Source organism: Eretmochelys imbricata, chromosome 1, assembly GCF_965152235.1.
Source record: "Eretmochelys imbricata isolate rEreImb1 chromosome 1, rEreImb1.hap1, whole genome shotgun sequence".
NCBI classification, from domain to species: domain Eukaryota; kingdom Metazoa; phylum Chordata; order Testudines; family Cheloniidae; genus Eretmochelys; species Eretmochelys imbricata.
The window spans coordinates 112,003,154-112,017,902 of NC_135572.1; the positions used below are offsets into that span (position 1 = coordinate 112,003,154).

Consider the following 14,749-nt stretch of genomic DNA (forward strand, 5'->3'; position numbering starts at 1 on the left):
TTAATGAAATGGAATTCTGCTCCTCTCCTCTTCTTTTCTTTCCAATATAACTTAAGTCCTTTGTGCAGTAGTACCTGGTGATAAGGTACATCGCTCCTTCGCTGAAACAAAAAGAGAGCAAAGCAGAACCTGGTATTTCTTGTTAGTTGATTAGTGTCACAATATAAAGTCAGTCAGCAGTTCAGGATTTTCACTGGGAACCAAGAAGAAAAAGAACATGGTACATTTTAAAGCATCAACAATGTGACCACATTCAAAGAGACTGCAAATCTTTACCTTGACCCCAATCAGCCTACTCTTGGCTTTCTGATTCACCTGCAAACTTCTCGGATGGCTATATACAAAATGTAATGTTGTGCTATTCAGGCTGAGGCCTGTAATTTGGCACTTATGTTTCACATTTAATAGCATTCTGGATTGTTAATAAGAACATGCTGCAACATTCACAATAATCAGCATGGCCTTTGCACACTGTGAATGGGAATTCTTCTCAACCAAGATCTTTGCCTATTTTTAAAGAGAATGTATTAAGGGATTTTGTTTGTTAGTTTCTTCATGAATAGAATTATTTGCACGAGTTTCAGCTCTCTCTGTTTAATGACTCCCCTCCTCCAGGTCAAAGCCTTTGAAACGGAGATCTTTCACCATGCAGTTCTTGCTGAAATGTCAACATGATATTGGGACACTGGCATTTCAGTGTCATCATGGTTTCCAACCACTACTTGGTTTTGCTTCTCTGCTTTTTGCTGCTGCTTCCTCTTTCGCCAGCTGCAGGTATGTCCCAGAAACTGTTGTAATGATTATTATTATATTGTTAGCCAAACGATTTTCTTGTGAAGAGTGTTGGATCATCCACAGCAATGGCAGTACATAAAGATTACTAATGAATGTGTCCAAGTCTGCACAGTGTTCTAATGTGCTCATAGTTTTGGGTGGCGATTGTGTTCACGCACTTATTGTGTCAACTGGGAAAAATTATTTCTAGGCTCATATGTGTAAGTTATCTCACCATACAGAAAGCTACAAACCATCAACTACCTGTGTACTAGATGAAACCAGCAGGAATTCAAGCCTATATGTGGTATTTTAAAATCAGAGAATCAATTATCAGTCCTTCTCATTCAATCCACAAGAATTTACAAAGGGGATATTACAAAAAATGTAGTGTAATATGAGGGTGATCCACGACAACTGAAAGTCGGGTGCCTGGTGTTTAATATGTGCCTCAAAATCAGCTCCCAGGGAACCAAAGGGCACTAGTGATCACAGAGCTCAGACTATCCACAGACTAACACTCTTCAGCAATGGTGGTCAAACATTTTAGAAAAAATACAAAAAAGAAAATTCTCAGATGATTCCAATACATCTCCATAGTATAGAGAAGTGCGCGTGTGTGTGAGTGTGGGCGCCCACAGATAGATAGGTATTCCTTTACTTTAATAATTTAACAAGGACAAATGCAGTAAGAAAACAATTGCAAATAATTAAAAATAACAATACTCAACATACTGCAAGGATAAAACCTGACATGAACGTAAGCAAAAGACATTGTGCAATGTGTAGTGCAGCAAATGCTATACAGCCGGTAATTATTGTTTTAGGGGGATCTATAGTAATCACGTCTGTATTTTTAAATGAATATATATTTTAGTGATGTTAATGCTGATGTGGAGGCTGGTAGACCAGGAGACTGAAGTCCTCTATTATAAGTATCATGATCAGTGCAAACTTCCCCACCCCTATCCCATCAGTGTGGCTTGGCACCGCCCTACAGAGATACCTCCAAGTGCAAGACAGTTCATTCTCTGTTAGGAACTATCTTGGAGAGGGAATGGATTGGAAGTACTCTGGTCAAGCTCCATCCTCTATCCCCAACTTTGCCCACCATCCCAGAGTAGTTGCATGTTTCTGTCAAAATCCTCAGGAGAGGAATAGTGAGCAATATTGTCATTTAAATTGTCATCACTAGGCTTCAGAATTAACGTTTAATATGTGGTAGAACACTGTATACCTCACAGACTGATAGTTTTTACAGTCTACTGTGTAGAGATTCAGAAATACACTGAGTCGGATTATTTATTATCAGTTATTATATATCAATTTAGCATTTGTTTAACAATAGCGCCTAAAGACACCAGTCAGGACTGGGTCTCCACTACAGCACAACCATAACTCTTTTTTTAAAAGAAAGTTCACATTGTTCACAAACTGGTGTAGACAAGAGATATGCCGTCTTGCATACGACTCCAGTCTGACTTCTGCTCGCCTTGCCCATTAACCCTGACTCAGACTGCCAGGAAGAGTGCCACATGGTACCAGTTTGCTGAGTTTAGAAGTCACATACAAGCTCCTCTAGCTGGTGCAAAGGCATGGTGATGACTGGCTCAGAATGGAAACTCATCCTGCTCTCCTTTGCCAGCAATGGTATTGCCATGGCCCAGAGTCTTTTCAGAAGAAAAGTAAGTGGGAATAAATTAGAGCAGTTGTTCTCAAGCTTTGCTTTATGGACCATTAGTGGCCTATGGACTCCATCCTGCTGGTCCAAAGAAGGTAAGAGTAGATGAAAGAAGTGGGGGAAATGGAGTGTGTGAGTGGAGGGGATTGGGAGTCTGGAAAAGTTGTGATCCATCCAAAGATCTTTATCTTACCAAGTGAGTTTATATGGAAAATATAGTAAAACACAAGGGTCGGCAGATAAATTGGGTAAATATGAGAGGCTACGTGCCACTTGTCTAATTGTTGTTTGGCTGCCAGAACTAAAGGAAATCCTGTCCTACTTTTTGGAAACCTACCACATGGTGCATGGTAAGTCTTCATGAGTTATTTGGATGCAGAACTGCTATAATTCTAGAATCACTACCATTTTCTCTAAAGCTTTGGCCTACATAAAAATCTAGTATCTGTCACTTTACCTCATGTGCGGAAGGGTAGGTAAATAATGTCTCTACAAGATTGTGCAATGTTGCACAATGGGAATGTGCTTGGTGTGGCCTGGCCTGCTTTAAACATTGTTGCAAACAGCCCAGATTTAAAAAGTAAAGGAAGCTGAAATCTCATTGGCTTACAGAACTTCAGCGTTACAAACACCTCAGGAATGGAGGTTGTTCGTAATTCTGAACAAAACGTTATCGTGGTTCTTTCAAACGTTTACAACTGAACATTGACTTACAACAGCTTTGAAACTCTACTATGCAGAAGAAAAATGTTTTCCCTTTATTTTTTGAGTAGCTTACATTTAACACAGTGCTGTACTGTATTTGCTTTTTTTTTGTTTTGTTTTGTTCTCTGCTGCTGCCTGATTGCATACTGTCGGCTCCAAACAAGGTGTGTGTGGCTGACTGGTCAGTTCGTAACTCTGGTGTTCGTAACTCTGAGGTTCTACTGTACTTTGTTTCTGGAGAGAGAAAATGTGCCTGCAGAGTTCCAATTATTTCAATTTTTCAGTCTTCTTAAAGCAGGAGCAGGCAAACAGCTTGTTGAAAAGACAAAGAAGAGCGAATAGCTTCTTTGAAGAGTTAAAACTTGGGTCGCTACAACGGGAGTGCTTTGGGGAAACATGTTCATATGAGGAAGCCAGAGAAATCTTTCAAGATGATAAAAGGACAGTAAGTAAGGGGTGGGGGAGGTTCGGGGGTCTTCTGTTGGCCTGATTTTTATCTTGCATCTTCCCATCTTATTAATAGAAACATAAATGGATTTTGACCCTTAAACCCTGGAAGCTGAAAAGTGTCTAATATAGTACCTTTGTCTTATATTGCCTGTGTCTTAAAGTATACAGAGAGCTGCAAATTAATATTGTGTTAACTTTTAGGCATGTTCTCTAAGTAGGCACAACTTTATTCACCCTTCAACTACCATGTGCTATACCTCTATAATTTGTTTGTTATGGTATTAGACAACATACTTATCCTTTGTACATGAAATGATGCATAATATTGTCTGGATAATTCCTTATGCCCTTTTTTCCATTTTGTTCCAGATGGAATTCTGGCAGAATTATGTTGGTATGAGAATTTCATGTGTTCTAATAATTACTGAAATTGCACCATTGTAATCCTTCTTGTGAGTCTTACTGATACTGTGTGTTTTTACAGATGCCAACCAGTGTGACTCTGACCCCTGTCAGAATGGTGGGACATGTGTTGACCAACTTCGGGCTTACGTTTGCCTTTGCCCTGAGGAGTATAAGGGCAAAAACTGTGAAAAAGGTCAGGTATTAAATTTTTAAAAAACAAAACACTATGCAAATGCAAGCTGCTCTGATAAATACATTGTTATTTTTAAAAAGGACTGGTAGCAAACATTATTATTATTGGGCATCATTCTAGCAGAGAAGAGATTGTTGCCACAGTTAACATTGCTATGTTTGATAAAGCATTCAGTAAACGGGTATTGCAGTCACTCTACATAGCAGCCACATAATTGTTACACAGTGTAGATCTTCTAAATTTACCTTCTCAACCACCTGAGGGAAAAGGGGCATTTTTCTAACTGGATTATGGTAACCCTTTGGTTTAGAAATGGAAATATTGTATGGTGTGCGTGACATGCCCCCGGGTGCAATCTGGACTGCGTAACCACTGTGCCCACTTTAACTCTTCTCCCCAGACTGTCTCCTACACTGCTATGCGAGTGTACAGCAAACCCCTCAGGCTCTGTTCACTTAGCCATCAGTGTGAAGAGGCACACCCAGCAAAGTTACATGAATGCTCTCCCAAGCCACTCATGAACTGCACACAGGAAGACCCCAGCAAATTTCCCCAGCCTTGCACCCCAGAAATGTCGTCTTACACTGCTCAAGGCCTTCTTGATTAATGCAAGCTCACCAGTTAGTTCCCCACTCCCTCAAAGGACAGTGCACATACTCCAGCCTCTGTAATCTGAGCACTTGAGACAAACTCATTGGTTTAGATTAAACATCAAAATAATTTTACTAACAAAAGAAAGGTAGATTTTCAGTGATTATACGTGGTAGGCATAAAGGTCAGACTTGGTTACATAAGAAACAAAAACTAAACACACATTCTAAATCCTACATTTTATCAGGCTGAGCAAGATTTGAATCTAACAGTTTTTCTTGGCCTACTGGACATTGCAGGCAGTTTTCAGTTCACAGTTCATACTAACTAGTTAAAATCACCCCTTCCTCCCAGTTCAAGGAGACTTCTCTTTGTCTTCCAAATGATCTTGCTTCCAGCTGTTGAGATGGGGAGGAGAGAGAGACCCTGTAGTGATGCCACTGTCCCTCATTTATACTTTTCCCCACGTGCTGGAAAAATCCATGCTGTGTCATGGGATTAGGTAGCCCTCATGGTGTACGTGTGCTGCTGACTATCCTTCATTATGAATTGCAAATTTTTCTTTGCATCTTTTGGCTACCTGAGGTTTGGCATGTAAGACCTCTGTGTTTGCAGTTTCTTTGTCCTCTCTGAGGGGCTAGTCTGTGGACATTTCCCAGACTCTCAACATGTTTCAGTAGCAAATATGTAGCAAAATCTCATAACATCATATACAATGATGATGCATACAGTTCAACAGGACAGTAATGGTCAGCAGATTATGACTTTCCAGTGGTACCTCACAAGGCATACTTTGCACAAGATTTATCATAATTGTAAAAGGGGTGACCATATTATAGATTGTCACAGTGTGTAAATACATGCACATGAAAAAGGTCCTTGCCTACACTTTCATTCAAAGAACAATGGGCCAGATCCAATGCCCAGTGACATCAGTGGGAGTCTTTTAATTGATTTCAATGAGCATTGGATCTAGCTCTATATACTGACTATTACATTTAGTACATAAGTACAGTGTAGGCCCAAAGGAGGAGCAGGAGCTTGTCCGATCTAAATGGGTTGCCTAACTAGTGGCTTTAACTACTGTTAAGCATCTGTAATAAAGCATCCATGATCCCAGTCCAGCCTATATTACTCTCACCTCCTATAACCCTTCCCATTTCCTGCTCATGCTCATGCTTCTCTCCTGACCGCTAGCTCTGTCTTCTTTGCCCAGTCCTAACTTTTTTTGTCACCTTTTCATGCTGTCCCACACTAGAACAGCCTTAGTCAATATCTGCAAGGTTCCTTCTCCCCCCCTTTAAAAAAAACTTGTGAAAACCAACCTATTTGCTAGTGTTTCCCATCTGGATTATTACACGACCTCCATACTTACTTATTCTGTTTGTTTGTCCCACATGGTAGCAGCTTGTGTCTCTGGGGCAGGTACTGGATAAATTATTATTATTATTACTATTACTATTATTATTTATTATTATTATTATAAAGCACCCATAAATGTTCAGCCATTCAGATGGCTTGAATTACTGACCATTCAGACATATCTTTTCTCCAGAAGAGAGGTCTTCTGCTGCAGTGGATTATCCTGTAGCCTTCCCAGTGCACTGCTGTGGGTGAAAGGAATACAGTGGTTCCAATTTTTAAATAGACATATTTGACAACAGTTACCATACAATGACAACAGTGATATCCTATTCTAATTATTATGAGGATTGCTGTATCTCAGATACCATACTGTGGTAACTGATGACAAATGCTAATTATTTTGAATGGCAATCACTGTATGATTTTTGGTGCATTTTCTGATCTCTTTAATTTGTGCTGGAGTACAAATTAGTTCCCAGTTCTGTACAGCTCTGTCATTAATGTTTGCCTACCAGAAGCAGCTTTCTCTATCAATATATCAACATTAGTGAGTTGCAGGTCACTCTTGGTCAAAATTTACAAACATAATTGACTCGAGTTAAACATAAGACACCACATTCAGGAGCTAATGTGTTCTTTTCACGTATTTAGGTCTGAATGACACACTGAAGTGCATTCATGAAAATGGTCACTGTGAACATTATTGCATTGACAGTCCAACCACGATACGACAATGCTTTTGCTCAGATGGCTACATGCTAGCAAATGATGAAGTGTCCTGTACTCCCCAAGGTAAGGTTATGCAAACCAAGTCACTACAGCAACATATTTTATGGGTAACTTCTTTTTACAGTTGTCTCCAGGAGATGTCAATTCTTATCCAATGAATAGATGCTTCATAACTGTATTTATTTCAACATACGAGTCAAGACCGGAATAACCCTAATAAAACCAGTGAAAAATCAGTGTTCTTTTTTACTACTGAATAAGACCAACAAACTCAGATACTCTTCTCTAGGGAATAGCAAGATGATATTCTCGCTCATCTGAAGAGATAACAAACTACAGCTGGGTTTTTAAAGTGGGGGAATTAACGGGTGCCAAGCTCCCTTGGAAAATCCCTACTAAATTATTTTCCACTGAATGTATCCGATGAAGTGAGCTGTAGCTCACGAAAGCTTATCCTCAAATAAATTGGTTAGTCTCTAAGGTGCCACTAGTACACCTGTTCTTTTTGCGAATACAGACTAACATGGCTGCTACTTTGAAACCTACCTAAATTATTTCATTAGTGGAGCAAGGGATTAAATGCCTCAGATTGCCCCTTCAGGCACAGGCCTGGGTACTATGTGATTATGTGGCCACATAAATAACTGCATCTATGTTCTTTTTCTTTTTTCAAGTTGCGATATAATTATGCTCCAAAACATCAGCTTTTATTTTCAAAATATTAAGGAGGAGATTTTCAAAGCTGAAATGGGAGCCAGGCACCTAACTCCCATTTACTTTCACAAGGAGTTGGGTGTCTAGCTGATCTTTATGCATGGCTAAATTCCCCCCTGTAGCTCTTATGACTGCAATTAAAACCTTTAGAGTGTGAACTGAGTGTAAACTGCTGCAGTGGTGCACGACTGAGTTTGCAGAATGCCTGGGCCAGTGGTTCTGAGCAGAGGTACTTGCTCCCATTCATCTCACCGGGGTATTGACATTGAAGACTAATGGTAACAGTTGAACAATTGGGGTGTCAACACTGGAAATGATTTCACTGAGGAACATCAATCCAATAACGTGTTTCTCCATTCTTGGCGGTTGCAGCAGATATTGCAGTGGGGCAGTTGGTTTCTGGTTAGGGTTGTTAGGATGAGGACCAAGAAATTCCAGACTCACCACAAACCTCTGACCCTGCCAAAATGGGGAAGAAAATAAGATGTTTCCCTTCTTCAGTGCCCAAATCATCAGTTGTCTCCTTGATTCCAAAAAATCAACACCGTCTTCCATGCCTTCCCATGTAGCAAGTGTTCCTACCCAGCTGTCAGACCCTCCAACTCACTCTGACAACTTCTACAATGCCATTATGCATTTTCAATACCAAAATCCACATCACATTTTATTGTTTATAAACTTCATATGCCCCTCAGTATATCTGAGGGTATGACTATATTGCAATTAAACAACTGCGGCTGGCCTGGATCAGCTGACTCGGGTGGGGCTCTGGCTCCATGGTGTAGCCATTCAGGGTAGGGCTGGAGTCCCAGAGCCTCATCTGCAGCCCAAGCCCGAACAGCTCCACAGCAATTTTATAGCCCAGCAGCCTGATCCCGGGTGAGTCTGAGTCAGCTGACCCAAACCAGCCCCAGGTGTTTAATTGCTGTGTAAATGAGCCCTGGGTGATATCACCCTGCCTGAATGATTAGAGTTAGATGAAAAGGGGTTGTTAAAGGAAGTAGGCTGGAAAGGTAAAAGGTAAAACAATGGCCTGAAAGATGCACCCCAGTAAACGCTCAAATACAAGAGCCAGGTTTATGGCCTATCCCGGCTACAGAGATGTTTTACAAAGGCTAAGAATCTGGAGATCAAAAGACACCAATCTGTTAACAGATCTCCCCATCCCTTTCTGTAGGGTAGAAAGGGTTGTCAGCTGCTGCAGGAAGACACAGGCAGACTGAGAGTCAGGGATCTGCAGCAGGCATGCTTTAACAGCCCCCAGATACAATGGGGAGCACCATGGCTGACTCGTGTACTCACGGCCTTGAGAGGAAGGCCACGTATAGGTGAGGCAGTTGGGGTGCAGGCCTCCGTTGTTGTAAATCCATTTTTCTGAGTACTGTGCACCTATGGGCAAAATAAATCGTACTTCTTTTGGGGAAGCTGCTTCTGTGGCCCTACTTACAGGTGCCCAAAGGGAAACTCATGCAGATGCCAAGCCCATTGGATGTGCTAGGTGTCATGGTTGGCAACCAGAGGGATGCCACCTGGAGACCCAGTCTGGGAGTGATTGGATCACAGTACAGGCCTGTCACTTAAAAGGGGAAGTGCTGAAGCTACTAGTTGGGGGACAGGGGGACATCTCTCCTTCCACCCCCAGCTGCCTTTAGGTGTGTGTAAGTGTGGTGCCTTTTCAAGCTTATTATGCAATTGGCAAAAAGAAGTGCATGACCCAAATTTTCATATGGGGCTGGGGAATGAGCTGACCTCCTGCTCACCTGTCAGAGGCAGCTCCTGTGCTGCAAGGCTGGGCCTGGCTCCCTGCTCCGGTCATTGCAACATGGCACAAAGGGTTACATAGTGTGGTGACCCCATACACCATGTTACAACACCACTCACTCAAATTTGTCCTGGCTGCTCCTCCAGCATGATGGAGGGGTGGCTGGGCCAAACCTGAATGGCGCTGTGACCCTGTACGCCAGGTTGCAACTCCCATAGTGAGGAGCTGGGCCCCGCCCTGTGGGCCAGGACCAATCACTGCAGGGTGAGTGCAGTGCGGGCTTGCTCTCCAGCTTCCTCCCCACACCGCAGATTTTAGCTGCAGCTTGTCATAGAGGACATGGGGTCTTGCTTCCTAAGTGGGTAGGAGACGGGACCTCTCCACGTGCACCTCAGGAGGTCAGCAGTCTTTTTGTTTTGGGGGGGGGAATGACAGGAAGTCTAGTAGCAGCAGATCAGGTGTGACGGAGGATTCAGAGGGAGCCAGTTGTCCTGCCCGCTTTAAAAGATCATCATGAAAACCCTGGAGGAATTAAAGAGGCACTAAACACACTATATCAAAGCCTTTTTCAGAGCCTCCTGTGGTACCTGAGTGCAACTTCTTAACCAAAGGGTCTATATTGTAAAGTAACACCACTTGTGGGCAGTGTCCAGCCAGAAAAAAAACATTTACTCACTGGGCGATTTAAAATACTCGGTGATTAGCAACACCATTAGACTACTGGCTGAATTCTCTCCTGGCATGACTCATGGAGGGAATTTTCTGGAGTAACCCGAGCAGAGAATTTGGCCCTCTGTGTTTTCCAGTGGATTCGTTGTATTTAATCACCCTTAATACTGTGATTTATTTATTATTTTTCACAGTGGATTACCCATGTGGAAAAATACCTGTTTTGGCAAAGCAACGTGCAAGTCAGCAGGGGAGAATTGTAGGTGGTTCTGTCTGTCCTCCAGGCGAGTGTCCGTGGCAGGTGAGTCTTCTATTTCATTTTCTGTCATCAACTGAGTCCTTGGGAAAGGAGTTGGATGCACAGTGCTGGATAACAGACACCTCTCTGCAGCCACAGAATAGCTAGGGCACATCTAAAGGTAATACAAGCTCCCCACCCACCGCCACTGCCTCCCTGATAATATACCTTATCCCTCTGCTGCAGTGACTGCTTTTCCAGGCACGAAATGGCAATTCAGCCTCCTCCATGCTCTGCCCATCCAGTCTTTGGCCTTATTGGTGAGATTGGTGAGATTGGTGAGATTGGTGAGATTGCCCACAAGCGTGTCAGCTTTAGTTACTGGGATGTGAACTCTTGGGCAAAATAGGCAGAATCAATAACATATGCTCGCAAAATTATCCAAGGGAAGATTTTTTCCCCTCCCATTTACCATGCAATTGGTGTGAATGGTGGGTTCAAGCATGAGGGAATAAAAAAAGAGAGAGAGTAGCAATGCAAAACTCTTCCCTAAATTCTGTGTGTAGAGTAGCCAAGTTGTCAATTGTCTACTTTGGGGCCAGGCACGAAGTTTCTCTTTGGGCAAATAGGAAAATAAAACCCTTTATTTCAGGACTAATAATTTTAGTAATTTAGATCCAAACACATTCCTGTGTAAGATTTAAATTCTGAAAAGGCAAAGCACAAGACATAGAAACATTGCCAAGATCTCAAATGCTGATACCTTTACTCTCACTGTGTACCTTCTTCCATGAGTAGTCCTAACATGATACCTTTGCTTGTAGATTAAGGAGCTACTCAGCATGAGCATTTACAGCCTACTTATAAATGTGTTTGCATCTGAGGCTGGGATTTTCAAAGAGCCCAAGGGAGTTAAGTGCTCAACTCCTATTAACTTTCAATGGAAGTTGGATGCCTAGTACCAATAAAACCCTGAATTACTTTAAGCCTGAGTTACTAACATGATTCGTCTAAAAACCTAGGTCCACCTGGGCTATGCACCATAGTCCCTTCCTTGAAGATCTAATGGTACCTTCACCAATCAGCAGTTAGGAAAATGATGACTACACATGGTCCTTGCAGGCTAAATAAGATTAATGGTCTCTGTAAATTCTATAGAATTTCAGGTCAAACAAATTGGTATAACGTAAAAGTTTCTTTTGCATATTTCAGGCTCTGCTAATAGAGGATGAGAAACAAAAGTGTGGGGGTTCCCTGCTGGCGCCGAGCTGGGTGGTTACTGCCGCTCACTGCTTAGAGAACACACATCCCAAACAGCTCCGAGTAAAACTGGGTAAGTCTTTCGCTTGCCTCACTTTTTCAAACTTTGTGGCCCAAAATTTGTTGTCAGCTTCGCTTGTGTAAATCCACAGTGATTCCTCCCAAGTCAGTGGAGTTATGCCACTTTTACACGGTGTGACTCTGCAAACATTTGGAAGGGTTAAATACAACCAATATCTGTCAAAAACTGATTACAAACACAATGGCCATCTGTTTGCTTATGACAGAAGCAGTTAGCGATTCCTAAATGACCTCTCGGCCATAATGTAAGTCTCAAAAAACAGAAGTCTTACAAAATGACAATTCCACGGCTGGGATCAAAGTGGCTCTAAACTTGCTGAACTACCCCCATTGTAATGGGGATGGGCGAACAGATTAATTACAGTGCAGAGTGCAAAGGTGTGAATGGCGTCTGCCTCTGCACCATGGAACCCAGCCTTGAGAAGGGTTTGGGGCAGCGGCAGTCAGGGCCAGTTAGCAGCATGGTTCCAGGAGGAACTCTGCTGTCACGGAGTGGCAGAGGAAAAGTTTTCCCCATGGACAATCAGGGAGAGCCCGGTCAACCCCTCAGTCCCTCCTGTTCTTGGCCCACTCCCTGATTGGCTCATGGATCCTTCAGAGTGTGGGGGCAAGTGGGGTACATGCTGTCGAGGTGACACTCTGATTTCTTCTCCCCAACTGCTGGGAAATGCAGATGCCAGTGGAGTTACACTCAGGATGAATTTGGCTCCTAGTGTCTGGTACTTAGGTGTGTGTGTGTGTGTATATATATATATATATATATAAAACCTTGTCATGGAACCTAGTCTAATCTTTTCTGTGCTAGAATTTAGTCCTGGAATAGCCAAGCTGGGTAGTTCTAATGCAGTAATAGGCCCTCTTGAAGCTGCACCCTTACTTTGCTTGTTTCTGCTGTAATTCTGTCACTGAACCCTATTCCACGTCTTCTGTCAAGGGAGAAAGCTGGAATGAAGGAAGAGGTACAGTCTCTGCTGAACGAAAGAAAAGACTGAATAATGCAGGATTCAGTAGTGGCCATGGAAATGTAGTAAGAAGAGAAGAAATGTCAGCTTAGTGATCTCTTTCCATAAGAGCTGTGTGGAGTTAAGGAGCTTACTATTTATGTGAACCTGACGGGTTTAATTCCTTTTCTAGGTGAATACCGAATAGATCACGAGGATGAAGGGGAGCAAGAAAGGAAGGTTTCTGAAATCATAATGCATGAAAAATACATTCCAGGCACAACTGACCATGACATTGCCCTGCTGCGCCTGGAGGCACCTGTTAACTTCAGTGACTATGTGGTACCAATATGTTTGCCTGAGAAACAGTTCGCAACATCTGAGCTGTCCGCCATTAGATTCTCCACAGTGAGTGGATGGGGGCGTCTAATAGAAGGAGGTGCTACCGCTGCTGTTCTGATGAGAATTGATCTGCCACGTGTAAAGACACAAGAGTGTATGCAGGAGACCCACTTAAATATTACAAAGAACATGTTCTGTGCAGGAGACCTCAGTGGGACTAAAGATGCCTGCAAGGGGGACAGCGGCGGACCTCATGCCACAAAGTACAAAAACACCTGGTTTCTGACAGGGATTGTCAGCTGGGGGAAGGGCTGTGCTACCGAAGGCACTTACGGGGTTTACACAAGGGTGTCTAAATATCTCGAATGGTTAAACAATCACATGGATTCATAAGCTGCCAGGCTTCCTCTAGTCACAATGTTTCCAAACTGCAGAGTTGTCTTTGAGTCCCACCTGGGACACTTCCTTGTTTGGCATTCTTTCAGGATCTTAAATAAATTACCCACACACTGAAATAATGATTTGAAACCAATCTCTTTCCCGTTCAGTCACAGTAAACTCATTCATCTAGCTGCATTGTTTGTACATTATGTTAAAAGAGAAATTACTCTGCAGCAACCTTATTGAAGGTTGTAACATTTGTAAATGATATTTCCACAACCTTACCTTACATCACACCTGCAAATGCAAAAGGCAAACCTTCATATGAGTGATCTGTCCTAAGATCTGTCCAAAACGAAAGAAGTAGGAAAAGACTCTTTCCAGGTTTCTAAGTCTTTACTGAGGGCTTTGTTTCATCTTTCTTAAATCAAATAATAATATAATATTGGTAACAATTATAATATTGACCCATATTTGTGACTGATACATCTGACTTCAAGGTAACTTTGCTCTGGTATAATATTATTACATTATGAGAACAAAGGGAATTTGAATGCTTATTATGCAGCCCTGTACAGCAACAGTGTTCAAACTGTGCCTTTTGTCATTTCTGTGTGTAGAATGATACATTTTAAGGCCAGAACCATTATGTTCTGACCTCCTGCATAGCACAGGCTATTGCTGGTTGCACATGCCAATAATTGTTTTCACACGCAATTGATAGTATGTGAAAAAGTGGGAACGCACAATGAGAGGCTGCACTGTGGTCTCTTTGAAAATGTGTCTCCAAATGACATTATGAAGGCAACATAATATATTAAGGGAGAAAGGTAGATATAATAGATCTGAATTTTAGAAAATCATTTACTCTCCAAATTAATTCAAATCAGTCTGAGTAGCAGCACTGTCACAAGGACTGGCTGAAGAACAGTAAACTAATGATACATGGTAATTCACTGAGATGGGACGATATTTAGGGGGGTTCTGCAGAGATCCATGTTGGTTAACATCTTCATTAATGATACAACGGTGGCAGTATAAGGATCATATTCAAAGCTGCATATGCCATTGAATTGGGAAGAGCAACAAATTCCAGTGAAGACAACGAGATAATGCAAAGGGACCTAGAAAGATTTTTAAAAATGGAAGAAAATAATGAAGGAAGATCCAGCTTGGAAAAATGAAAACTAATACATCTGGGGGAAAAGATAATCCAGATCCCAGATATTTAATGTTGGGTGAGAAATCAGGTAAGTAATAGTGCAGAACAGGCCTATAGGTTATAGTGACCAGCAAATAAAGCATAACCTTTCAATGAGGCAATTAAAAAAACAAACAATCCAGTTCATTTTGAGATTCTTGAGGCAGGACGTCTTGGAGCAGAGAGTTAATAGTTCCTCTATGTAGGGCTCCATTGTGAATGTTATATTAACTTCTGGTCCACTCATTTATAGAAAGATACTGACAA

General features: G+C 42.0%; 1 protein-coding gene across 1 annotated transcript; it reads left to right on the plus strand.

The window, feature by feature from the left end:
* The first annotated feature begins 3,539 nt into the window (after positions 1–3,539).
* F7 (coagulation factor VII) lies at positions 3,540–13,400 on the plus strand. The gene is made up of 7 exons (XM_077807077.1): positions 3,540–3,605; positions 3,980–4,004; positions 4,095–4,208; positions 6,816–6,956; positions 10,233–10,339; positions 11,489–11,609; positions 12,752–13,400. Exons 2-7 carry the CDS (start codon positions 3,980–3,982, stop codon positions 13,291–13,293), a joined length of 1,050 nt encoding a protein of 349 aa, XP_077663203.1. The 5' UTR covers positions 3,540–3,605; the 3' UTR covers positions 13,294–13,400.
* Positions 13,401–14,749: the final 1,349 nt, after the last annotated feature.

Excerpts from the sequence above, each read along its gene's own strand:
- F7 (XM_077807077.1), top strand. The coding sequence starts at position 3,980 with ATGGAATTCTGGCAGAATTATGTTG. Across the intron at positions 4,005-4,094 it reads ATTCTGGCAGAATTATGTTG|ATGCCAACCAGTGTGACTCT; the intron begins GTATGAGAATTT and ends GTGTTTTTACAG. Across the intron at positions 4,209-6,815 it reads GGGCAAAAACTGTGAAAAAG|GTCTGAATGACACACTGAAG; the intron begins GTCAGGTATTAA and ends TCACGTATTTAG.